Source organism: Kockiozyma suomiensis, assembly GCF_038497685.1.
Source record: "Kockiozyma suomiensis strain NRRL Y-17356 unplaced genomic scaffold V2V93scaffold_9, whole genome shotgun sequence".
Classification (NCBI taxonomy): domain Eukaryota; kingdom Fungi; phylum Ascomycota; class Lipomycetes; order Lipomycetales; family Lipomycetaceae; genus Kockiozyma; species Kockiozyma suomiensis.
The window spans coordinates 724,674-747,199 of NW_027117672.1; the positions used below are offsets into that span (position 1 = coordinate 724,674).

The 22,526-nt window shown below is 47.3% G+C and overlaps 8 protein-coding genes across 8 annotated transcripts; 4 read left to right on the top strand and 4 right to left on the bottom strand.

The window, feature by feature from the left end:
* The first annotated feature begins 220 nt into the window (after positions 1-220).
* On the top strand, positions 221-1,145 carry V2V93DRAFT_372169 (transcription initiation factor TFIID subunit A-domain-containing protein). The gene has a single exon (XM_066910688.1). It carries the CDS (start codon positions 311-313, stop codon positions 998-1,000), a length of 690 nt encoding a protein of 229 aa, XP_066765137.1. The 5' UTR covers positions 221-310; the 3' UTR covers positions 1,001-1,145.
* V2V93DRAFT_372171 (uncharacterized protein) lies at positions 1,086-5,493 on the bottom strand. Its single transcript, XM_066910689.1, has 6 exons — positions 4,788-5,493; positions 4,098-4,730; positions 3,931-4,040; positions 3,761-3,873; positions 3,622-3,711; positions 1,086-3,569 (listed from the first exon to the last, which is right to left on the bottom strand). The coding sequence occupies exons 1-6, from the start codon at positions 5,351-5,353 to the stop codon at positions 1,305-1,307; spliced, it is 3,777 nt and encodes a 1,258-aa protein (XP_066765138.1). The 5' UTR covers positions 5,354-5,493; the 3' UTR covers positions 1,086-1,304.
* Positions 5,494-5,643: 150 nt separating this feature from the next.
* On the top strand, positions 5,644-7,001 carry V2V93DRAFT_381231 (uncharacterized protein; the record flags this gene model as incomplete). Its single annotated transcript, XM_066912097.1, has 6 exons — positions 5,644-5,866; positions 5,922-6,056; positions 6,126-6,205; positions 6,268-6,387; positions 6,465-6,641; positions 6,702-7,001. The coding sequence occupies 6 exons, from the start codon at positions 5,644-5,646 to the stop codon at positions 6,999-7,001; spliced, it is 1,035 nt and encodes a 344-aa protein (XP_066765139.1).
* A 1,403-nt stretch (positions 7,002-8,404) lies between these two features.
* V2V93DRAFT_336992 (P-loop containing nucleoside triphosphate hydrolase protein) lies at positions 8,405-11,291 on the bottom strand. The gene is made up of 2 exons (XM_066907739.1): positions 11,057-11,291; positions 8,405-10,982 (listed from the first exon to the last, which is right to left on the bottom strand). Exons 1-2 carry the CDS (start codon positions 11,270-11,272, stop codon positions 8,514-8,516), a joined length of 2,685 nt encoding a protein of 894 aa, XP_066765140.1. The 5' UTR covers positions 11,273-11,291; the 3' UTR covers positions 8,405-8,513.
* A 464-nt stretch (positions 11,292-11,755) lies between these two features.
* V2V93DRAFT_372183 (ABC-2 type transporter-domain-containing protein) lies at positions 11,756-17,052 on the top strand. The gene is made up of 5 exons (XM_066910690.1): positions 11,756-12,748; positions 12,815-13,325; positions 13,400-14,195; positions 14,271-16,392; positions 16,456-17,052. Exons 1-5 carry the CDS (start codon positions 12,172-12,174, stop codon positions 16,872-16,874), a joined length of 4,425 nt encoding a protein of 1,474 aa, XP_066765141.1. The 5' UTR covers positions 11,756-12,171; the 3' UTR covers positions 16,875-17,052.
* A 658-nt stretch (positions 17,053-17,710) lies between these two features.
* On the top strand, positions 17,711-18,896 carry V2V93DRAFT_359814 (uncharacterized protein; the record flags this gene model as incomplete). The annotated part of the gene is made up of 3 exons (XM_066908106.1): positions 17,711-17,981; positions 18,067-18,727; positions 18,797-18,896. 3 exons carry the CDS (start codon positions 17,711-17,713, stop codon positions 18,894-18,896), a joined length of 1,032 nt encoding a protein of 343 aa, XP_066765142.1.
* A 136-nt stretch (positions 18,897-19,032) lies between these two features.
* V2V93DRAFT_336999 (chaperonin 10-like protein) lies at positions 19,033-20,459 on the bottom strand. Its single transcript, XM_066907740.1, has 2 exons — positions 20,133-20,459; positions 19,033-20,046 (listed from the first exon to the last, which is right to left on the bottom strand). Exons 1-2 carry the CDS (start codon positions 20,335-20,337, stop codon positions 19,169-19,171), a joined length of 1,083 nt encoding a protein of 360 aa, XP_066765143.1. The 5' UTR covers positions 20,338-20,459; the 3' UTR covers positions 19,033-19,168.
* Positions 20,460-20,706: 247 nt separating this feature from the next.
* Positions 20,707-22,518, bottom strand: V2V93DRAFT_348026 (Pkinase-domain-containing protein; the record flags this gene model as incomplete). Its single annotated transcript, XM_066907920.1, has 2 exons — positions 22,014-22,518; positions 20,707-21,945 (listed from the first exon to the last, which is right to left on the bottom strand). Exons 1-2 carry the CDS (start codon positions 22,437-22,439, stop codon positions 20,707-20,709), a joined length of 1,665 nt encoding a protein of 554 aa, XP_066765144.1. The 5' UTR covers positions 22,440-22,518.
* Between the last annotated feature and the right edge of the window lie 8 nt (positions 22,519-22,526).

Sequence of the window (22,526 nt, forward strand, 5' to 3'; positions counted from 1 at the left end):
GCAAGCGATTCGTGCTTCCGGATCTCCCGCTACAAACATCAGCCCTCGGCCGCAAGCAAACTCTCTAGGCCAGATTCCAAATCCTGCTGCTATGGCCGCGGCAAAAGTAGGTCCACAGGGATCGCCTATGGCACGCCCCATCTCGACACCACAGCGCATGGTCGCTCAACAACAACAACAGCAGCAGCAGCAACAACAACAACAACAACAACAACAACAGCAGCAGCAACAACAGCAACAACAACAGCAACAACAGCAGCAGCAGCAGCAGCAGCAGCAGTCTTCCCAAGTGCAACAGCAAGTCTCACAAATGGGTCAACCTGCAATGCCTGGCGTAGCGCCCAGCGGAGTACAAGCAGCCGCCGCTGCCGCGGCAACGGGTCCCTCAGCGCGGCCTGCTGTCTCGCAACAACTTCCTCTCGGCCAGAACATTATCAACCCTACCGCTAGCATGATTCAGCACATGCCAATCCCCAATACTCTCTCAATGAAGCAGCCCACTCCTGTGTCCGTCAAACCTTCGCGTCCATCGCTCTCCGGCGGACACGCAGCAAGCTCGCCGATGCTCACTGGCCCAGCCATCACGAAGCCGCCTACATTCGACCTCAGCAGTAATGGCGCCCAGCGCGTCCTATCGAAACGCAAACTAAGTGAGCTTGTCAAAGATATAATTGGCACCACGAGCAGTGTCAATGGCGTCCCTTTGCAAACCGACGAGCGCGACACCAGTATTGACGGCGACGTCGAGGAACTCCTACTCGATCTTGCAGACGAATTCGTGACATCTGTAGCTTCATTTAGTTGCCGTCTCGCTAAACATCGCAAGTCTTCGACTCTGGATGTCAAAGACGTACAGTTGCATTTGGAACGGAATTGGAATATCAGAGTGCCAGGGTACAACGCTGATGAGATAAGGTCGGTCAGAAGATGGAATCCTACACAGGCTTATTTACAAAAATTAAGCGGTGTCAATACTAGTCGTGCTATTTCTGGAAAGTAGTCTGTCGTGAGTATTTGAGAAGTGTATATTAGATGTAAACCTACTTTTTTTTTTTGATTTCAAATTAATTTTCTGCGTATATGAGTGTGGCTTGATGTGTAGATGTATTTTGCTACTATTCGATAATAAAATGTACAACGCCAAAACCTAATATCACCGCAAAACAAAAAAAAAACGCACACATTCTCACGTAATCGACAGAAAAAAAACTCATCTACAATGATTCTATAAAAGTTTTTCGTTGACACTGATCTATTCCTCAACTAAACTCTTCTCTTTTCTGCCAACCCACGTCGTCAATAGTCTAAGGAATCGCTGCAGTCGCTGCATCATCAGCCGTATTCTGCGTTTCGATTGTAGTCTCCTCGGAGACTGGCGCCATCTCGTCGGTGTTGCCACTATCTTCACCGTTTACTTGCCGCATTTCCTGAGGTACTTGCCGCTGTTCTTCCACTTCTTGTGGTACTTGTAGTTGATCTTCCACTTGCGGTACTTGTAGTTGATCTTCCACTTGCGGTACTTGCAGTTGTTGCGGCTCCGATTGCACGCCGTCATCGTCAAACGAGATCAAATCCGCCGCGTATTCTTCTTCGTCACCACCACCCGTAAACCCTTCACCAACAACAATCTGATCAGCTACAACAGGACTCGTACTCATTGCGGCAGTTTCTTTCCTCGAGTTGTCATGCCCACTCCGTCCCCGCTCCATCCACGACGAGCTACCCGCGCTAGAAGAGTACGAAGGCGAACTAGCATACATAGACATGCTACCAGTACCGTAATCAAATCCACCTAGTCCAAGACTATTCCCTTCGTCGACCAAGTCGGCAAAGCTAGATGGCGCAAGGTCGAAATGATCTTCAAGAGGGGGTTGACGAGAAGAGTTTGATGAGGGAATCTCCGAGGATTTCTCTACCTTTTGTGATGCTAGTTCTGGTTCTAGCTGCTGTGAAGGCGGCGGAGACGGCGGAGACGGCGGAGACGACGAAGACGGCGACTTAGTGCTTTCGGAAGCGGCAGTTAATGTCTCCGTGCTATCATTCGAGACGGAGTGCTGTTCATTATCGGCCACAGCTGCAGCTAATATCGCAGCGGAGATACCTCCACCAACAGGTTTGCGCACAGGTCTACGAGGAATAGCTTTCCGCTGAACACCGCCGACTGGTGATGATGGTTCAGAACTCGACGTCGGCGACACCGCCGCCGGAGGAGAGTACCGTCTTGGTTGTGACGGAGCAGCAGAATATTGTACACTCGAAGGCGGTGGTGGCGGCGTGTAGCCCGGATTCGAATTTGGCACACTGCTGTCGCCATCGATAGGCAGCCCTTGCTCCTCCATCAATTTGCGTCGCGTAGGAGACATCGGCGGCGGCTGAATCGATTGCAAGACCGGGAGACCATCCGCTGTCCTGCTCTGAGGAACAGGAACTCGCTGAGGTGCAATCTTAGCAGGAATCTGCATACTAGTCGGTCCATAGGAGTGCTGCGGTGGCTTTGCTTGCTGCGCGCGCGAATCTGCAAAAACTGACGACGGTCCCTCAAGAAACTCGGCCGCTTGATCAGCTCGCGAGTCATTCAGATTCGAAACCACACTTGGCGGTGCGTCAGGCGGGTAAGTATGCGGCTTTGATGCATTAAGTAGCAGGTCAGCGTCCGAATGTGCTAATCTCGATTCAATGATCTTGCGTTGAATAGAGTCCTTTTGCAAAGACACTGGATTACTCGTGCTTGTCAGTCCATTGCTGGAAGCCATCCTGGCAGCGACATTTTTCTTGGCGGTAGCAAAATACTTGCTACTCCATTTCTTCACCGACTCTGAGATTGTCGCTCGCTCAGATTGTTCGCCAAATGAACGCACTGAGTGTGCATCCGAGTGCGTAGTTCCACGCTCGGTGTCTACACTCATTAAACTATTCGTGTCGTCGGCCATACTGCTCAGGTTATCACTGCTACTTGAAGCGCTACCGCTCAAAGCACGCTGTAATGACGACGCTCTATCGCTCTCAGGTTTAGAAAATGATGAACGCGCACTGGATCTGCTAGGCGAGCGATGCGAAGGAGACGCAGAGTACTGGGACACAACGTTATCCTTCTGACTCACGACCTGGCCATCAACAACCACAATATTGACGCGGTCAGTGCCAACAATCGCCGGAGCTGATGGGTTAAATACACTCGAGACACGCTTTCGACGACCATGAATGTCAGTCTCGGAGCCAGAATCGGCTAGTAATTCAGGTTTTGTGCGATGCCTCAGTTCCGGTGTCGACATATTAGCGTGCTCATCATACAGGCTGTGCTTATCCGAATCAAGCGAGAATGCAGAAGATATACTGTAATTGTCTGCATTAAGTCGCGCGTCCACTCCAAAATTCGACTCGATTTCTGAGTGTTCATTTTCGGCTGCAAACTGCGGTGGTGGTGAGCCATTAAGCGGCAGTTGCTCATTTGTACTAGGCACTTCATATTGGCGAAGCGAATGGTCCCAAATACCGCCACGGAAAAAGTCAAGAGAAGTATTGTAGAAAGCGAGATCGTCCATGTATGGTGCTACCAGGGAGTCGCGAAGCTACCGAGTGTCAGACTCAATATACATCTGTTTGTAAATATCATATACATACCGTCTCAAGAATTCTATTTTCGATTACTCGAGTAACCATACTGTAAGTTATTTGACGCGAACTGACCACAGGCTCAATAACCATATTAATCTACTACATTAGTTAAAGTACTTAAGACATAATTATAGAATATAAGTACCTGTGGCATCGTCTCAAAACAATACCAGAACCGGTTAGACGGTGGAGGCTTGAGAGTGAAGTTGATACGCCCTTCGAGACTTTTGAATGCAACGAGCAGTAATAAGCTAACCTCTTCAGTTTTATAGAAATTAGCCTGCGCTGTTAAATGTTTTCTGAAAACGGACATACCTCGAGTTTTGAAGCGTGAGCCAAAATTAAGCGTCGCCTTCGTGGCAATTTCGAGTTTCAAGTCTCCTTGATAGCTTAGATCCGCAGCCACAGTCATAGATCCCTCCTTGCTGTAAGGAGTTAGAAACCAGATTTTGCCAAACGGAAACAAAAAAATAGTTACTTACGTAAACTCTTTGAGATTAATATTTGTCAAGTACGGCGAGGACGTTCCACAATGAACTTTGGTGACCGTGATATCGCCTAGGAACGACGGCCGTTTAACTCGCGATAACTTTGTATCAATCTTTGTCTTTACAAAATTCTCCAGAACGCTAGTTTGATTAAGTGCCAGAAACATACGACCGAGTAAGGCGTTCAACCACATTGTTTCCTGATGCGCATCCGTGGAATTGATAGTATTTATCAACCGCTGGATATCATCTGCACCAAATTGTAGAGGATGAGCGTCGATTAGCGGATCGGGGTATTTTGGCAGAGAATGCCGTCCATTGTGATTTGATTCACTTTTAGAATGCCCCCGCTTCGATGCGCGCAGAATGGCAAAATAAAAATCTTCCTTCTCTGCACAGTTTTCTGAAAATAAATAGTAAGCGTTCTTGGGCGGATTATCGACATCTAGCGGAAGACTGGGTTGTGATTTCGAACGGATCGGTGCAAGACAGATTGCGTGACGTCGAATAAAAAGCTGTCCGTCGGGGATGTTTGGCGGCCAGATTGAGACGGTATGATTAGCGAGAACGATGACTTGTTGGACATTCATTTGCTCTGGGCTATCATATAGAAAGAGATTGCCATGCCTGTTCAACTTTGTCAGCGTAGATTCTAATTTTAATAAAAGAAAAGCACACTCCTACCTCAATATAGCAAAGAATGTGTTTGGAGTTCTTCGTTTCGGCTTGAATTTAGGCTTCCCATCCGGTGACGGCGTCTGCGCATTTACCTGCGCGGTCGCCTGTGCACTCTGAGCCTTGCGATCCAGAAGATGCTTATAGATTGAAGTATACGCAGTCTCATTGATCGACCCGGATTTGTCATGCGACGAACCTGTCACGCGCTGAAATGAAAACTCGCGCAAGACAGTAAGCCAGCCCGTCATATACGCGTCGACACCGATATCCGGCTGCGATTCAAGCGACTTGAGTAGCTCTTCTGCCTCGCGCCGTTCTCTGTCTGCGTCTGACTCGATCGGTGTAGTGTCCGTCCCGGCTAGCAGCGGATCCGAGTCTGGGAAGGCCGACGGCGTTTGCTGCTTTTGTGGCAACGGTTTGTCGGCTGAAGTCGCCGGAATGATGACATTTCCTTGCGCGTCGACCTCGGGGAGGGAGTTGTATATGTAGTAGACTACGGCGGCGAGGACAAGCGGTATGAGGGTGACACCGCCGAGCAAATAAGTGAATAGAAGGAGTTGGAACCCAGCCATGCGCCGGATAGGAGCTGCTGCGAGCTAAATAGGGAAGCAATTGCGGATTTCAAGAGGAAAAAATGTGTATCGCAAGAACGAGTATCGTAAGACAGAGGTCGAGGAAGAAGAGAGAGCGCTAGGCAGAAAGAAGCAACTGCCCGCGGCTGAGCTTGTTTGTTTGTTTGCTGGGAGTTTTAAATCTGACTTCGTATTTTCTATTTTCTATTTTCTATTTTCATTTTTATTTTTTTATTCCTCATATTATTCTTTATATTACTCATTATTTCTTGTACTTTTTTTTTCCAGATATGCGAGTCCTATCCTTTTCACCGCATGACCTCACAGCGGTCTTCAAACACTTCGAACCTGACCGCTCAGATCGTCCATTCAAGCGCATTCACTTCTTTGGCTCTCTATTCATCTACACCCCTCGTCTTATTTCAGCAATCCTCATCCACGCCCCAGATCCTACCAGATTGGCTCTTTTCCTCTCATCAGTTTTGCTCAAAGACCACCAGATCAGACAAATTGGTGTGCTCGTCAACGATCTATAGATAGTCACACGAATACTGACTTTTTGAACCAGCCCGAGAGACAACAAAAGAAGAAATAAACTGGGCAACCGCCTCCGACATTGCCAAATTGGTATCTCTGTCTGATGAGATACAGACCGAGCTGTGCGATTGGTCTCGCTTATTTGTGGCTTCGGTGCTAATACCGCGTATGCCTGTTCTTTTCTGTTCGATATTTCCTGTTCTGCAACTGCTTTTAATACATTTCATGTGCCTAGTTCGCGAAAGAAGAGATCACTGCAATGGGGTCTTGACTGGTAAAAATAGTCCGCTTCCTCTTGTCGAGCTGCGAAACCAGGTGACTATAAAATACCGACGATCATCCTCTTTTTTATTCATTTTTTTAACAGCTTCGGGTAGCTTATCGCTCGAGATGGACCAGTCTGCGTTATCAAAGGCGCACCGACACTCCCACTCGCAGGAAACTTCCAACCTGACCTCCGCATGATGCCTCTCATTCCGCTACATTTGTCAACACATGTGTGCATCCTAGCAGATTTTTGTTTTGTCATTTATGTCTCAAGCTTTTATTAGTTAACAATTTTTCTTTACAATAGCCGCACTTCTCCGCAATGGCAAGCCTACTCACAAATAAACAGCTCAAAGCACGGAATTTGTCCCCGGAAGACCTTCTTTCTCCCAAGAATTGGATATTGCTGGATAGACCTCATATTCCTGGATTTGTGCAACAAGTATACGGCATCCGCGCGCGTAAGAGCAGCAAAAAACTTCGAGTACTTATAGAATTCTTCATGCGATTGCTGTACCAGTCTTACTGACTTCTATTAAAGCAGAAATATACATATCACGTCGAATCAGCCGTGGCAGAAGACCTCAACAAAAGCAAAATTCCACAAACGTCATTTGGCAGCGTTCACCTCTCATCAGGAATTCCTCTACCAGATCCAGAATATCTAAATTATCTATTGGCAATTGCAAGAATCTCTCATGCATCAGGTGCAGCTGACGTGATGAGCTGTTACATTAGCACAAAAAAAATATTTCTGAATTCCCATTCGTTCCTTAATGGATCTGATATTAGTTTTCGTGTTCTTGAGAATGAACTGTTGCCGTTCTCGGAGTACCGAGCGTGATTTAGGCTGCCTGATGTTTTCTTATTATACCCTTGTCTTTTAGATTTTGTCTTTTTTACTGTTTTAGTTTTTTGTGACTCTTTCCGTACACTTAAGTCTGTTCTAGTCATTCTATATTTACAAAACTATGCAGTATTTATCTCTCTTTTGAACACAAATCATTTTCAATATAATGACGAGAGATGATAATAAAAACATACCCGAAAAAGTGTTATATATGTATTTGGCTCACTTTACACGACACTCTCTTCGATCTTTCCTTTACAGTCTTTTTCAAAGTCTTCTTTTCCTAAGCCGAAGAAAATCCACTTCGCAGCCCCGAAAAAGCAAAATTCTAAACAGAAGAAGACAATATTAAAGAGCCATATGTAACTAGGCGGCAGACTAAACAACAATAAATTTAATTTTTTTCTGGCAGGCAGCTTTACCATTATGTAAAACATCAGACAGTGATGACTGCAAAGCGTATGTGATTGCTTAAAAGAAAGCCATTCAGTGAAATTATTATAAATATCGATTTTTAGAGATTTACCATACGTGAAATGTGATATATAAATATCCAAGATCTAGGCAACAAAAACATTGGCTGAAATATTCTCACAAATGATAAAATCCTACCAAATACAAAAAGTGCACAAAAGAATTGAGCTTGCGGCAGTACGAGGTCTACCTACTGCCAGCAAGATCTCGCCTTTGTCTATTACACCGTTGAAGTTCTGAATGGGATCGCCATGGGGTGACTTCCTTTTAAAATCATGCCTGAATCGGAATAGGGCTTTGGAGATTGCACCAACGATAACGAAACTGGTGGTAGTCATATCGACGCCACATGCGGCGAGGTTTTTCAAGAAGACGCCAACGACTTGGTAGATGATTCCGCGGGATTGGTCTGCGCGGAGCTGGCGCACATGACGCCTTCCATCCGGGAGTCTTCATCGCAGAGGCATCCAAAGACCTGATCCGAGGTGCAAGAGGAGAGGGTACGTGATAGGGTTGCAAGCGGGGGCAGAGTTGTGGCTGGCATCTGATAGGCTCTCGAGGATGCAGACAGATATACAAAGAAGAGGATGATGAAAATTCAAGCTTATTAGGAGAAGTAGGGCGAGTCTGCATATTTCAAAATACAGGCAACGCCCACTAATAAATTGTTTAATCAAGTCACATTGACTTGCTTACATTTTGGGGTGCATGATTTTGATTGTGGTGAGAGCAGCCGAGATGGGATAGCCGTACGAGTATAAGCCATAGTGCAATGTCAGCCTGTTTACTGCCGTCAGTTTAGCTTTAATCTCGGCTCTCGGAAACTGCCAAACTAGGCCCTACTCAGACCCGAGACTATTCCGAGTCAAACCTTATTCTACTTACTCTTTAACTCTGCTAAGCCTCTTTTGGCTTTAAACGACTAACGGTGTGTACCTTATTGTAGGCAAAGTTATTCAGGAGATTTTAATTACATATTCGCACAGTTTAATTAATTATGTATATACAAATGCAATTGCTTATTCTCCCCGTTTAATCCAAATCTTCATCCATGAGCTCTTCATCCGAATCAATCTCCATCGGCTCCATATCTATATCCTGCTCATGATTAGGCAATACCTTCAGCCCATTTCCATCATCCGCAATCGTCACCTGCGCCTCTTCATTATCCCGCACCTGGTTCCGCAGAATCAAGACAGCGAGCTTGTTCAGCACTTCGTTCTGAATAAGCCGGTTCAATGGTCGCGCTCCCATATCCATAGAATATCCATGCTCGCATAGGAAATCCTTCGCCGCCTCATCGACAGTGATAGTGATATTCTTGTTGTTCGCCTCCATACGCTGTCCAATCTCTTTGATCCGTAAATCGACAATCTTCTTGATGTTTTTCTTCGACAGCCGATTAAATACAACCATTGACGAAATGCGATTTAGAAATTCTGGCCGGAAATGCGCTCGAACGGCGTCCATCACATGCGACTTTGTGACTGAATCGATATGCGAAGTTACCGTCGCCTGAATATATTCGGCTCCGAGATTGGAAGTCATAATCACAATACAGTTGGCGGCATTCACAAGCTTGCCCGATGATGCATGGATAATTCCATCGTCAAGCAACTGCAGAAGCACAGTCAAAACCTCGGGCGCTGCCTTTTCAACTTCGTCAAACAGCAGCACAGAGTAGGGCCGACGCAGCAACGCCTCTGTCAATATACCACCTTCCTCGTATCCAACGTATCCGGGGGCAGCACCAAGTAATTTCGAGGCCGACCATTTGTCACCTAACTCGGAACAGTCAATTCGAATCATTGCCTTCTCATCGGCAAACAAAAACCCAGCCAGCTTCTTCGCCAACTCGGTCTTGCCCGATCCTGACAGTCCCAAAAACATAAAACTGCTAGGCGCATTTGGATTCGAGAGACCGGCACGCGAAAGTCTGATAGCATTCGAAACCGCCTTCACGGCCTCTGTCTGTCCGACAACCTGCTTAGAAAGCTCGCGCTCCATATTGATCAACTTGACGTTCTCGGCCTGACTCAGCTTGCTGACTGGAATACCCGTCAGCCGAGCAACGGTCTCGGCAATGATCTCGGGAGTGACAAGATCCTCCAGCAACGCCTGCTCTGAGGTCTCCTTGTCGTTCTCGAGTGCCTCGATCCGCTTCTTCATATCCGGAATTGCAAAGTATCGCAAATCGGCTGCCGAAGCGGTGTCCCGTCGACGCTCAGCATCTTGAGCCTTGTATTCAAGCTCTTCCAATCTCTTGCGAAGGTTGTTGAGCTCCTCGAGACCTTTACGTTCGTTATGGAATCGTTCACGCAAAGGCCTTAGCTCCTCTTCCAGATTGGCTGCCTTTTGACGAGCCAACTGAAGGCGGTCGTTTGTCGTCTTGTCCGACTTTGCCGCGTCTGAAGTATCGCGCTCGAGTGCAGAGATTTCGACCTGCACAAGCTGCAGCTGTCGCTCGAGAGTATCGAGCTGCTCGGGGCGCGAGTCACGGGCGACAGCCACTGATGCCGCCGCCTCGTCAATCAGATCAACTGCCGAGTCTGGCAAGCGACGGTAGGTAAGATAGCGCGAAGCGAGTTGAGCCGCAGCCACTAGTGCGTTGTCGAGAATTCGCACACCGTGGTGGAGCTCGTATTTGCCTTGCAGACCACGCAAGATTGCAACGGTCTCGCGCGTGGTTGGCTCGCGAACATCGACTTTCTGAAAGCGACGCTCGAAGGCGGCATCCTTCTCAATATATTTGCGGTACTCTTCGACGGTTGTGGCGCCGATGCAGTGAAGTTGACCACGCGCAAGCATAGGCTTGAGAAGATTGGCGGCGTCACTCTTGCCATCGCCCATGAGCATGTGGATCTCGTCAACAAACAGGATGATCATATCCTTTGAATCCTCAATCTCCTTCAACACGCCCTTGATTCGTTCTTCAAAGTCACCCTGGTACTTTGCACCAGCCTTCAGAGCGCCAAGATCAAGAGACATAAGCTTGCATCCGGCAAGTACTGAAGGTACGTCGCCGTCAATGATGCGCTGAGCGACACCCTCGACGACACTTGTCTTTCCGACACCGGGATCACCAAGTAAGCAGGGGTTGGATTTCATTCGCCGCGAAAGAACGCGGATGCATCGTCTGATCTCTTCTTCTCGACCAATGACCGGATCAAGCTTACCTTCGCGAGCAAGCTCAGTGAGATCGGTGGCGTATTTCTTTAAGAATTCAAACTCTTGAGATGTGTCTGCGGTACGAGAATCGATGCGCTTGTTTCCACGAAGATTCTGCACTGCGTTGCTAATGTTTTCTGCGCGCATGCTGCCTTCTTTGAGTAGATCCTGCACCGATCGGTCTTCTAGCAGCGCCAGAAGGAAGTGATCTTGACCGATAAAGGAGTCCTTTTGTGATTTGCTAAATTTGCTGGCAGCTTGCAGTACTTTAGCAGCGGCGGGAGAAGGCAGAACCTGGTCTGGTGCCGGACTCTGAGCCGGTATTCTCACAATCTAAAGAGCACAAGTTAGTATAATTTTATCGAGAGAAACATGAAAAAAGAAAAAAGAAGAAGGGAAAAACATACATGTTTATTGATAAGTCTCTCTAGCGGGGCCCATTCATAGCGTGCCTTTTCGATGACGACTCGCAGGTAGGAAGGACTGCCGTCTGCCTCCGGCAAAGCCATGGCCGCGATGAAGTGCAGCGGCGAGAGCTGCGGGTGACTATATTCCGAGGCGATCCGCGCAGATTCTTGCAGCAACGCGGCCGCCTTGTCAGTAAATTGCATATCTGAAGCCATTGATTAATGTAAATGTATGTGTTTGTGATGAGAGAAAAGAAGGCAGTCAAGTTGATGAGGCCGCCGATTTATATCATTAGGCATAAACCGGAGAATATGCACGATGATGCTCGAACCTTCTTTTTGAACTCTAATTTAAGCAATGGCATATGACGTCAACAACCACACCACCTTTACTTTACTCTGTCACCCGGGTGAGCGGCAATCTTGCTTACTCATCTTTACAACAAATGTTATGTTATCAACAATGACATAACATTTGCAATATGATTATGTTATCGGATAAGGTTTTTTGGCACAACCCATTGTGACAGAATATTGCTCATTCTTGCGCATAACCGAAAGAATATGACAAGACAGTGTCAGCAGGATTGTAAGCAACATCATAAGCGATAACGGCGCATGTAAGCGGACATAGGACATTGTATTTGTTATTTCCATACTCTCTACTATCTATATTTTGCCAGTATTGTGTTAGCGGCTGATTATATACGGCAGACACTAAACACATTCGTAAAGTAAGAGCTCAAGTTAAGACTAATCAGTTTCAGCTACCTCCTCTCCTCTCCCTCTTCTTTCTACACCTCCCCTGCTTGTCATCGCTGCATTATACTTATTTTTGGTCTTTGCTATTTCTGAATTTTCCTTGTACGTAAACTGCTAGATCTCGTTCAACGCAGGAGTTGTAGTGGCCCGTCCGGCCCCAGAATGCCCGGCCCGAACCGCGGTGCGGCTGTCAGTCGGAGTAACAAAGCCCGACTCACGGCGCCGCGGACAGACGAGTGCCTCCGATTCCGCAGGCCATATATCTTTATATCATTCTCGTGATACGCCTCCTTTCTACACTCTAACTACCCTCTTTCCATTCTTGTGATTCTGTCTCTGTATCTGTCATCAGAATGTCCGCCATAGACATAGAGTCCCAGTCGGATGTCGACCTCGCGGCCATGGATCGTCGCAGCCTGCACAGCGTCGATCAGGCTCATCTCGCGGCCCTTTCCCGTGTCGTCTCAACGCGCACGGCTGCACAGTCAGAAATTGGCCTCTCGGATGAGGACTTTAAACTTGAGGCCGTTCTGCGTCGCCAGCTGCACGCAGGCAAGTCCTCCGGTATCATCGATCGTGCCTTCGGTGTCTCCTTCAGTGGCCTCACTGTCCGCGGCGTCGACATGGCTACCACCAGCCTCTTCACGCTTGGTGAGCTTCTCACCATGCCCTTCCGCCTCCGCCAGACTTTTCGTGAAGCGCGTACGAAGAACTATCGCAATATTATCCAAGACTTCAATGGTGCCGTCAGCAAGGGTGAAATGCTCCTCGTCCTCGGCAGACCAGGATCCGGCTGCTCGACTTTATTGCGCACAATTGCTGGCGAGACCGAGTCCTTCGTCAGCGTCGATGGCGAGCTTCTCTACGATGGCATTGATCAAAAGACCATGAAGGCACGCTTCCGTGGCGACCTCATTTACAATGCCGAAAGTAAGTTTTAATAGCCCTCCATTGTTTACTACTAATAAGACAATGGCGCTAACCCTAATGACTCAGCTGACGACCACTTTCCAACATTAAATGTTGACCAAACCTTGTCTTTTGCCGCTGACATCAAAGCGCCGCAGGCGCGCGCTGGCGATATTTCACGCGCGCAATATGTTGCAGACGTGCGCGACACTCTGGCGACCGTCTTCGGCCTCAAGCACACTTACCACACTCCCGTCGGCAATGACTTTGTGCGCGGTGTATCGGGTGGTGAACGCAAACGTGTCTCCTTGGCCGAGGTATTGGCTGGAAGAGCCAGTCTCGTGTGCTGGGATAACTCTACGCGTGGTCTTGACGCGTCTACTGCACTTGAGTACGCGCAGACTATTCGTACGACTACAAATTTGCTCAAAAATACGGCGATTATTGCGATTTACCAGGCTGGAGAAAACATTTACAGACTCTTTGATAAGGTAACCGTTCTTTATCTTGGCCGTCAAGTTTACTTTGGCCCCATCGACGAAGCTAAAGCGTATTTTGAACGCATGGGATACTACTGTCCGCCTCGTCAGACTACGGCGTATGTTTTGTGTTTTTTTTTTTTTTTGGCGAATTTTGACATTACACTACTGACTCTTTATTAATAAAAAACAGTGAATTTTTGACAGCTGTCACTGATCCCGCTGGACGTTTCTTACGCTCAGATGCACGAGACAAGGCTCCTACTACTGCCGAAGAATTTGAAACTTACTGGCACAATTCACCTGAATATCGTCAACTTCTGGACGAAATTGCGGCGAACAGGGCATCCACAAACGCGGACGAAAACCTGAGACTTCTCAATGACTCTGTCTCGCAAGAGCGCTCTAAATTTTTGAAGCGCCATAACTCGCCTTATGTGCTCTCATTCCCTCAGCAGTTGCGTGTTCTTATCCGTCGCGGATTTCATAGTCAGAAAGGAAACTTGCCTTTTATCATCACCAACCTTATGGCCTGTCTAGTTCAGTCTCTAATCACCGGCTCTCTCTTCTACAAAATCCCCCACACATACGCCGGCTCCTTCTCCAGAGGTGGTGTGCTTTTCTTCTCTGTTCTTTTCTTCACTCTCAATTCTATTGCAGAAATGGCATTGCTATATCCGCAGAGAAAAATTATTGACAAGCAGCGTCGATACGCATTCTACCACCCCGGAGCTGAAGCTATCGCTAATATCGCCACTTCAATGCCAGTAAAAACAGCCTCGATCACCGTATTCGTTTTAATTCTCTATTTTCTTACTGATCTTAATCGCACTCCGGGACAATTTTTTTTCCTTTACCTAATGGTAAACCTGACGACTTTCACAATGACGGCGTTTTATCAGATGATTAGCTCTTTCTCTCCTTCGCTGGAAATTGCTAACGCTTTTGCTGGATTCACTCTGATTATCGTCTTCATATACGCTGGATATGTACGTGCCTTTTTTTAATCGTTTATTTACTATAAAGACTGTATATATAATTATACTGACAGCGATTTATTCTAGTTAATCCCGCGTCCTCTTATGAAAGTCTGGTTCAGCTGGTTGACTCGCATTAATCCTCTGGCATACAGCTTCGAGAATCTAATGGCTAATGAATTCCATGGATCAAAGTATAGCTGTGAAGAGGTTTTGGTTCCTCAAGGCCCTGACTTTGATAATGTCTCGCTCGAATACAAAGTTTGTGCGACAGCCGGATCGAGACCTGGCAAAGATTATGTGCTTGGTGACGACTATATCGGTGATGCTCTCCAGTACCGATGGTCTCATGCATGGCGAAACTTTGGAATTCTTATCGTATTTGCTCTTGCATTTGTGATTTTGTACGCAGTTGGTACTGAAATTAGCAGACTTAGCGGCACTCAAGGCGACGTTTTGATTTTCAAGCGTGGCCACGTGCCTGACAAGGAGCAACTCAAGAATCGTGAAGATGACTCGACTGCCGTCGTCACTGTTGATGAGAAGGACGAAAGCGGGTCGTCTTCGGTGTCGGATCAGAACGTGATTGACGACGACGCCTTGCTTGGCAAATTACCTTCGAGAGTGAATACTGCGCTTCGAATGAACGAGATATTCTCTTGGCAACATGTCAACTATACCGTCACTCTTGACGGCGGCGAGCATCGTCAGCTTTTGTGTGATGTGCAGGGATATACCAAGCCCGGTACATTGACTGCGCTCATGGGTGAGTCCGGAGCCGGTAAAACGACTCTTCTCAACGCTCTAGCTCAACGCCTCAACGTCGGTGTGATTACCGGAGATATGCTTGTTGATGGCAAGGCTCTTACTACTGGATTTAAGCGTCGCACTGGATATGTGCAGCAGCAGGACTTGCACGTTCCCGAGTCTACTGTTCGCGAGGCGCTCCGATTTGCGGCCTTACTCCGTCAACCCCAGACTGTTCCTATCAAGGAAAAATACGAATACGTCGAAACTGTGATTGAAATGCTGGGTATGGAAGCCTACGCAGAAGCTATCGTTGGCAGCCCGGGTAGTGGACTGAACGTCGAGCAGCGCAAGAAATTGTCAGTCGGCGTTGAGCTTGCTTCGAAACCGTCTTTGCTTCTCTTTCTTGACGAGCCTACCTCGGGTCTTGATTCGCAGTCGGCCTGGGCTGTGGTGCAGTTGCTCCGTAAGCTTGCCAACGCGGGTCAGTCTATTCTGTGCACGATCCATCAGCCTTCTGCCACGCTTTTTGAACAGTTTGATAAGCTGCTCTTATTGAAGAAAGGAGGCCAGACAGTCTACTTTGGAGAGATTGGAAGCAACTCACGCACAGTCATTAATTATTTCGAAGGACAAGGAGCACCTAAATGCGAGCATGACGAGAATCCAGCAGAGTACATTCTTAACTGCATTGGTGCTGGCGCCACAGCGGCCGTGGACCGCGACTGGTACGATGTCTGGCGTCAGTCGCCAAATTTCGCTAATGTGACGCGTGAGATTGAAGAGTTGCATGCCGAGCTTAGCGTGATGCCTGCCAAGGACGTCAGTGGCGAGTACACTGGCCGTTACGCGGCTTCGTGGTTCACGCAAGCGCGCGCTGTGTGTATTCGTACGTACCAAATGTACTGGCGGTCTCCCAGCTATATCATGGCAAAGTTGATGCTGTTTACTGTTGGTGCCTTATTTATTGGATTTTCGTTTTGGAAGTCAAAATTTTCTGTACAGGGCGTACAGAATCTCATTTTCTCGGTCTTTTTACCAATGGTGATGTCTGCGCCGCTGATGAACCAGATGCAGCCTCGCGCAATTGAAATCAGAGAACTTTATGAAGTTCGTGAAGCTGCTTCGAACACATATCACTGGAGCGTACTGCAATTGGCGCAATTGGCTGCAGAGTTGCCCTACAATATCTCGTTTGCAACAGTTATGTACTGTATCACATACTTTACAATCGATTATGATCGATCCGCTGCGCGCGCCGGATACTTTTGGTTCGTCTACTGTTTATTGTTTACTACGTTCTGGACCACCTTTGGTTTGGCACTCACTACTTTTGTACCGGATGCCGCGACAGCCAATATTGCTACCTCAGTCTTATTTGGTATGATTTTGACCTTTGCCGGTATTTTCCAGCCGTTTTCTTTATTTCCTCATTTCTGGAAGTTCATGTACCGCATTTCGCGTAAGTTTGCTTTTTTTGGTTTTGCTCCTTTTATTAATTTAGTATACTAACTCATCAACGCAGCATTCACGTATTTCCTGCAATCTCTACTCGGCGACGTTCTGCATGACGGCAAAGTGACATGCAAGGAAAATGAGTATAATATTTTCAGTCCTCCTGATGGACTGACTTGCTACCAATATGCCGGAGACTTTGCCGTTGGCGCGGGGGGATACATTAATAATCCAAATGCGACGGCCGATTGTCAATATTGCAAGTGGACTGTCGGAGATCAATATTTGAGTACTGTTGGCGTCAGTTATGGACAACGATGGCGAAATGTGGGATTAGAGTGCGCGTTTATATTGTTTAATGTTGCGTTTCTGTTTATTGGGTATTACATCTTTAGAGAGGCCAAGTGGAGCCTGCCAAAGTTTGGCGGTAAGAAGGGAAAGAAGGCTTCTGAGGTGGAAGTCGAGAAAGTTGACGAGAGTGAAGTTTAGGGTGCAGAAAGTTAGGATTGCGGAATATGTAGAGTTGTACATACATACATGTGAAGAACAAAAATCTCAAATCTGAAATCTCTAATGAAGTCGTTCTATTCCAACTAATAAATATCATATATAAACCTCGACTAGTTGGTTATAATTTGAGAATTACATTCTCCTCTTAGCTCTACCCTAACCTTTTAACCTCACAAGCATGAAACACGTGCGTCAATTACGACGAAGAATAGAACATTAAGAAAACAAGACACCAGGGTTGGTGCAAATAAAATACAGCCTTTGAGCTGGGGCAGATAATTTACTGACAGGTAGTGTGATTTTGTCTACCTGAGTGCTTTTTTGCATATGTACAATGTTCAGTGAATAAGGCTTGAAAAGGATAATAATCTTGATAAGCTGTCGAGATCTGGGCTCAAAGGACTGGACCAATAATTTTTTTCACGTAGACCAAAGACATAAAAATGGTTAATGCATCAAAAGCAGTCTAGATAGTTAAAGCAAGGTCTAGCAAAAGAGATACATACCCACGTGCTGTCGCTGATTTGACGAAACCGACACTCACAACACAACAGTATCCGAGCACTCGCGCTACTGTTCCCCATTCGTTTCTGGCTACTGGTCGCACATTCGCTTGGCTGGAATGTCTGAAGATAGCTAACTGGTCGAAGCGTGTACGTGGAACTAAGAAAGAAGGAGAGAGGGGGAGTTTACCGGCTATATAGTATACCCTTTCTGCTGCGTCTGTGTTCATAGAAAGTGAGATATCTCAGTTTTCTCGAGCTCTTTTGTCTCTGGCGCTTTGTCACTTTATTCTTTGTGTTCTGATCAAAAGGATGAAGTACCTAATCTTTGTCACGCTGTTTGGGCTGCTCTCGTTTGCCGCAGCTTCGGTCTCGGACTTGCGTATGCTCACTTGGGCTATCCGTCTCGACTCGAAGCCAGATTCCATTTCGGTCGCTCAAACTATCGCCGGTCTTAATTCAAGTATTCCTTCTGATGAAGACCTGACGGGATCTTACTATAACGATTATAAGGAAGTAGCTTGGTCTACTCGCCGTATTGCGCTTGCAAACGAGATTCTTTTCAATAAAGTCCAGATCTTTGGTAGGTTGTTTTCTTAGCTTTTTTTTTTGCAACTGTAATGCGTTGAGAGTATGCTGACTTCATGGGTTTCTCTGGCTTGTTACAGCAGCTCAAGGTGGACTTACTCGCCAGATAAGCGACTTGTCCACATTGCTAGGCTCAGACTGGTCTTACGTCGGCGTTGGTCGCGACGACGGTGTCAGCGCAGGTGAATGGCAAGTCATTTTCTACAACACAGTCTACATCACCGAGATTGACAGTGATCATTTCTGGCTTTCAGATACACCCTCTGAGCCTTCAAAGTATTCTGGAGCGGGTTCGATCCGCATGGCCACCCGCGGCAAGTTTAAACTTGTTGCCGACGAATCGGCCATTTTTACCGTCTTCTCTACTCATATGGATGACGTTTCGGACGCAGCTCGTGAGCTCGGCGCTTCATTGATCAGATACCGCGCAGCTTACGAGGCGTATAACACGGATGCTCCCGTTTTTCTTCTCGGTTGTCTAAACACCGAACCCGATTCGTCAAGCGATGACGCGTACGAGATTGCGACTGGACACTCTGATATCGTGAGCATTAACGCCACATTCTCGAGCACTTTCAGCTCGGCTATCAAGAGCTCGTTTTATTTCTTGGATTTGGCAGAGGAAACTGATGCAGATATGCGCTCGGGTCATCATTCTACTGTCACCGGGTGGACTGAGCCTTCCGATTTCTCGTACTATGAGCGCACTTCGTTTGCTCTCGGAGGATCGAACGGTGGATGGTATGTTTTAATATCCCTACTTTTGACTACGTTTTTTTATATAAATTTAATGACTCCTCCAATGCGTAGGATTGCAAAGCGGTACAGAGTCGGAGAGAACTTTTTTGATACCGAGTATCATATGTCGAACCACCGCCCTCTCTATGTGGATGTCTCTATAGGGCTTTAAACTGATAAATGCCATTTAAGACTTCTTTTCTCTTTTATAAAACAGAATAGGTTTTGTAATAGAGGTGTAGAGTGTCCGGTGGTGAATGTTTTTGTCTCTGTCTATAGCTTATTATTGTAGTGGAAAGGACAAAACGTGGGGGTTTAGAGAAATTGTATAGGCTCGATAGAAATAGCTTGAAAAAACTCAATTTACAGCTAAGCGCTATTGTACTCATTGAAGTGCAATTACTGGCATAAACACAGACTCAATTACTTTTAAAAATCAAGTTACTAGTTGGGGAATGCCTTGTCATAGTCGGTCAGCGTAAATCTATACCGAACATCATTGGCGTAGCATCTAGACAATGCCTCTCCGCATCCCTTCTCGCCGACAGGCAAAGTCTCGACCCACGACTCAATACCTTTTTCAGCTGCAAGATCAAGCATCTTGATGATTTCTGGGCGGCTGGCAATGTGCGAGAATCCAAACACGGCTCCGTTACCGAGCATCTTGAATGGTTCGACTTTGAATCCATCACCTTCGGGTAAACCAACGTTAATGAAACGACCATTGACATCCAGCAAAGACATATATGCCGAGAGATCAAAGTCCTTGGTCGAGTTTGCGCAGTTGACAATTAGATCAAAGGTCATGCTATGCTCTTTGTTCCAGTCCTTATCCTGCGTGGCAATGAACCCATCAGCACCAAGTTTGATCGCATCTTCTTTCTTCTTGTCCGAGCGACTAATTGCAAAAACCTCTGCGCCGAGTGCCTTGGCAAAAAGAATGCCAAAATGACCAATACCGCCGATGCCAACGATACCGACGCGCTTACCCGGTCCACAACCATTGCGGTTAAGCGGCGAGAATGCGGTTGCGCCAGCACATAGCATCGGTGCCACCAGCTCGGTCTTGAGCGCATCGGGAATTGCAAAGACAAAGTACTCATGAATGCGCACGTGCGAAGAGTATCCGCCTTGCATGATCGAGCCGTCAGGGTACTCGGACCCGTAGGTATCGCGCATGTGAGGGCAGTAGACCTCGTTGTCGTTCTTGCATTGGCGGCATTCCAGGCATGCCCATGCTTGGGCACCGACGCCGACGCGCTGACCGACCTTGAGACCAGTCACGCACTTGTCGCCTACGCGCTTGACGTAGCCAACGATCTCTGCACCAGTGATTGCACAGTTAGCAGCCGAAACACTAAATAAAAATAACACAAAAAAAGACAGTATTAAGAGCATGACGACGTACCGTGTCCGACAATGAGAGGATATGGGCATGCACCCCAGCCTGAAGTGACTGTGTGGACGTCAGAGCCACAGACCCCACAAGCAATGACCTGGATATCGACGTCACGGTCCTCAAACGGACGCGGCTTGTACTCGCGGTACTTTGGCTGATTCCATTTCTCAGCCGACTCCACTGCGAATCCTGCAAAAGTGTCTGGGTATCCCATGATAAGTAGTGTTCTGAGAGTGTAGGGTAATGACAGAAAGAGACAGACAGCGTGCGGAACCGTTATTTATTGTAACAAATCCTTGTTGCGATCAGCAAGAGCGCGGTCAACAGCGTGGGGGTTGGCCACAGGCTTGCCTAATGAAGCAGTTATTTGGCCTGTGCCGGGTACTTGCGCACCAGCAGTCAATACTATGAAACTCTGTACTAGCGCACCCAGCACACTCCAGATCATTACCCAGACAGGAAATCTTATCTGTTCATCTTATTCTACTAGCAACAGTTCGTAATATAAAAAAAAAAAAAAAAAAAAAAAAAAAAAAAAAAAGAGAATATAATTAGACAGTGTTCTTCTTGGGCAATCGTTTGTCTACTCATCCCGTCTCCGGTCATACACATCCAAACTTCGCGACCGTGCGTTCTCCTGCCTCTCGCTCTCACCAGCTTCATCTGGACTTTCCTCTTCAAGCAGGCTCAGCGTCGCAAGCCGCATCTTCAAGCCCTCGTGGAATGTCTTCAGCGATAGCGACACACCGTCGCGACTTTTATCGTCGCTCTCGATCCGTCCAGTGCGTCCTCGCTGCGCTTCTTCATCCTCTGTCTCCGCTGACTGTTGTTCATTCCTCTTCTGCACACTCTTCGACATGCGGTTCACCGCTCGAACGACGTCAAAAACTCCTCGCACACCTTTAATAGCCCTCTCGAGCTCCTGCGCAGTCACATCCGTGACCGCTTCGGCGGTGTTTTCTTCATATGGTAGTAGCGGATCCTCGCCCGATAATGTTACCCATGGATGCTCCCGCAATTCACTCATGCGTATCCGCGTGCGGAAATTCTTATCAAGCAGTCTGCGTAGCACGTCCGCAAGTTCCGCGTTCATTCCATCGGGAATCGCTACCGGCTCGTTCTTTATAGATTCGTATAAATCAAGTAGATTGCCATCGACGCTGACAAACGGTAACCGGCCAAGTACAAGACAATATAACGTAACACCCATGGCCCAAATATCCGCCGCACGGCCAGAATACTCTATTCGCGGTATAACGCACATCTCTGGAGCCATAAACGCTGGACTGCCGGCTTGTATCGTTACCGTGTCGCCATTCTCTTGCTCGCGTGAGAAAAACTCTGAAACGCCAAAATCGACAATCTTGAGAACGTTCTGCGAGGTCAAGAGTAAATTATCTGGCTTGATATCTCGATGAACGATACCTTGCGAATGCAAATATTCAATTCCGAGAATTAAATCTCGGAAATACAATCGGCACTGTTCTTCATCATACGAAGTACAGACCTGGCCTTCTGAGATATCCGTCACGACACCGCGCGCGCACCACTCGAGCACCATGTAAATTGAGTCTCCGCCAGGATAATCCAGAACCTCAATCAAATTCACTACATTCTCATGAGTCAGTTTCTTCAATACTGCAAGCTCATGTCGAATTAACTCTAGTGGATTGATGGGCTCCGTAGACTGCGGCGGGAACTGGCGCACCCGAAGTGGCGGTAATCCAGGAGACCGCGAAGGGCCAGGATTTCGTTGACGCAACATTGCCGATAGCGACTGCTTTCTCAGTCTTGACTTTGAGAATTCCTTGATTGCCTTATACTTCCGTATCAGCTGTCGTCACCCTCTAAAAAAGCAACATATAAAAACAAGGGAGCAAAAATACTTACAAAAGTCTCACCAGTGACCGAGTTCACGGCTCGACATACTGCCCCATACGATCCTCTGCCTATCTGCTCCTTCACAATGTACTGATTGAGCACATACGATTCATTATCAATATGCTTCAATCTCGCATCCAGCGTCTCCTTAACCAGCGGCCTCTGTCCCGGAGGCGGCCTCGAGTGATGCCGCTTCGGAGACCGAAATCCACTAGCACCCTGCTCTGCTTCTTCTGTTATAAAACTTGCACTCACAGGCGTGCTCGAAGCCGAAGAATGTAAGGATGCAAAATACCCAGCTAAAGCAGCTGATTTAGAAGTCCGTCGCCGCTCATGATCCGGCGTAGTAATCTTTGCCGTGAACGAGGCGAGCGAATCGGCCGGCGACGAGACGAGCACGATCGGAGGCGGCGCATTCTTGCGGTGGATGCTCATGGCTGCCTTCTCGTCCAAATTGAGGCTTATACTGCTACGGAGTGGTTATAGACTCATTTCGGTGCTATCAATTAGAGTGTGCAAAGT

Excerpts from the sequence above, each read along its gene's own strand:
- V2V93DRAFT_372169 (XM_066910688.1), top strand. The coding sequence starts at position 311 with ATGGGTCAACCTGCAATGCCTGGCGTAGCGCCCAGCGGAGTACAAGCA.
- V2V93DRAFT_372171 (XM_066910689.1), bottom strand. The coding sequence starts at position 5,353 with ATGGCTGGGTTCCAACTCCTTCTATTCACTTATTTGCTCGGCGGTGTC. Across the intron at positions 4,041-4,097 it reads ATTAATCTCAAAGAGTTTAC|CAAGGAGGGATCTATGACTG; the intron begins GTAAGTAACTAT and ends AACTCCTTACAG. Across the intron at positions 3,874-3,930 it reads CTCACGCTTCAAAACTCGAG|AGGTTAGCTTATTACTGCTC; the intron begins GTATGTCCGTTT and ends ATAAAACTGAAG.
- V2V93DRAFT_336992 (XM_066907739.1), bottom strand. The coding sequence starts at position 11,272 with ATGGCTTCAGATATGCAATTTACTGACAAGGCGGCCGCGTTGCTGCAA. Across the intron at positions 10,983-11,056 it reads AGAGACTTATCAATAAACAT|ATTGTGAGAATACCGGCTCA; the intron begins GTATGTTTTTCC and ends TGTGCTCTTTAG.
- V2V93DRAFT_372183 (XM_066910690.1), top strand. The coding sequence starts at position 12,172 with ATGTCCGCCATAGACATAGAGTCCCAGTCGGATGTCGACCTCGCGGCC. Across the intron at positions 13,326-13,399 it reads CCGCCTCGTCAGACTACGGC|TGAATTTTTGACAGCTGTCA; the intron begins GTATGTTTTGTG and ends AATAAAAAACAG. Across the intron at positions 14,196-14,270 it reads TCTTCATATACGCTGGATAT|TTAATCCCGCGTCCTCTTAT; the intron begins GTACGTGCCTTT and ends GATTTATTCTAG.
- V2V93DRAFT_336999 (XM_066907740.1), bottom strand. The coding sequence starts at position 20,337 with ATGGGATACCCAGACACTTTTGCAGGATTCGCAGTGGAGTCGGCTGAG. Across the intron at positions 20,047-20,132 it reads TCCTCTCATTGTCGGACACG|AGATCGTTGGCTACGTCAAG; the intron begins GTACGTCGTCAT and ends TCACTGGTGCAG.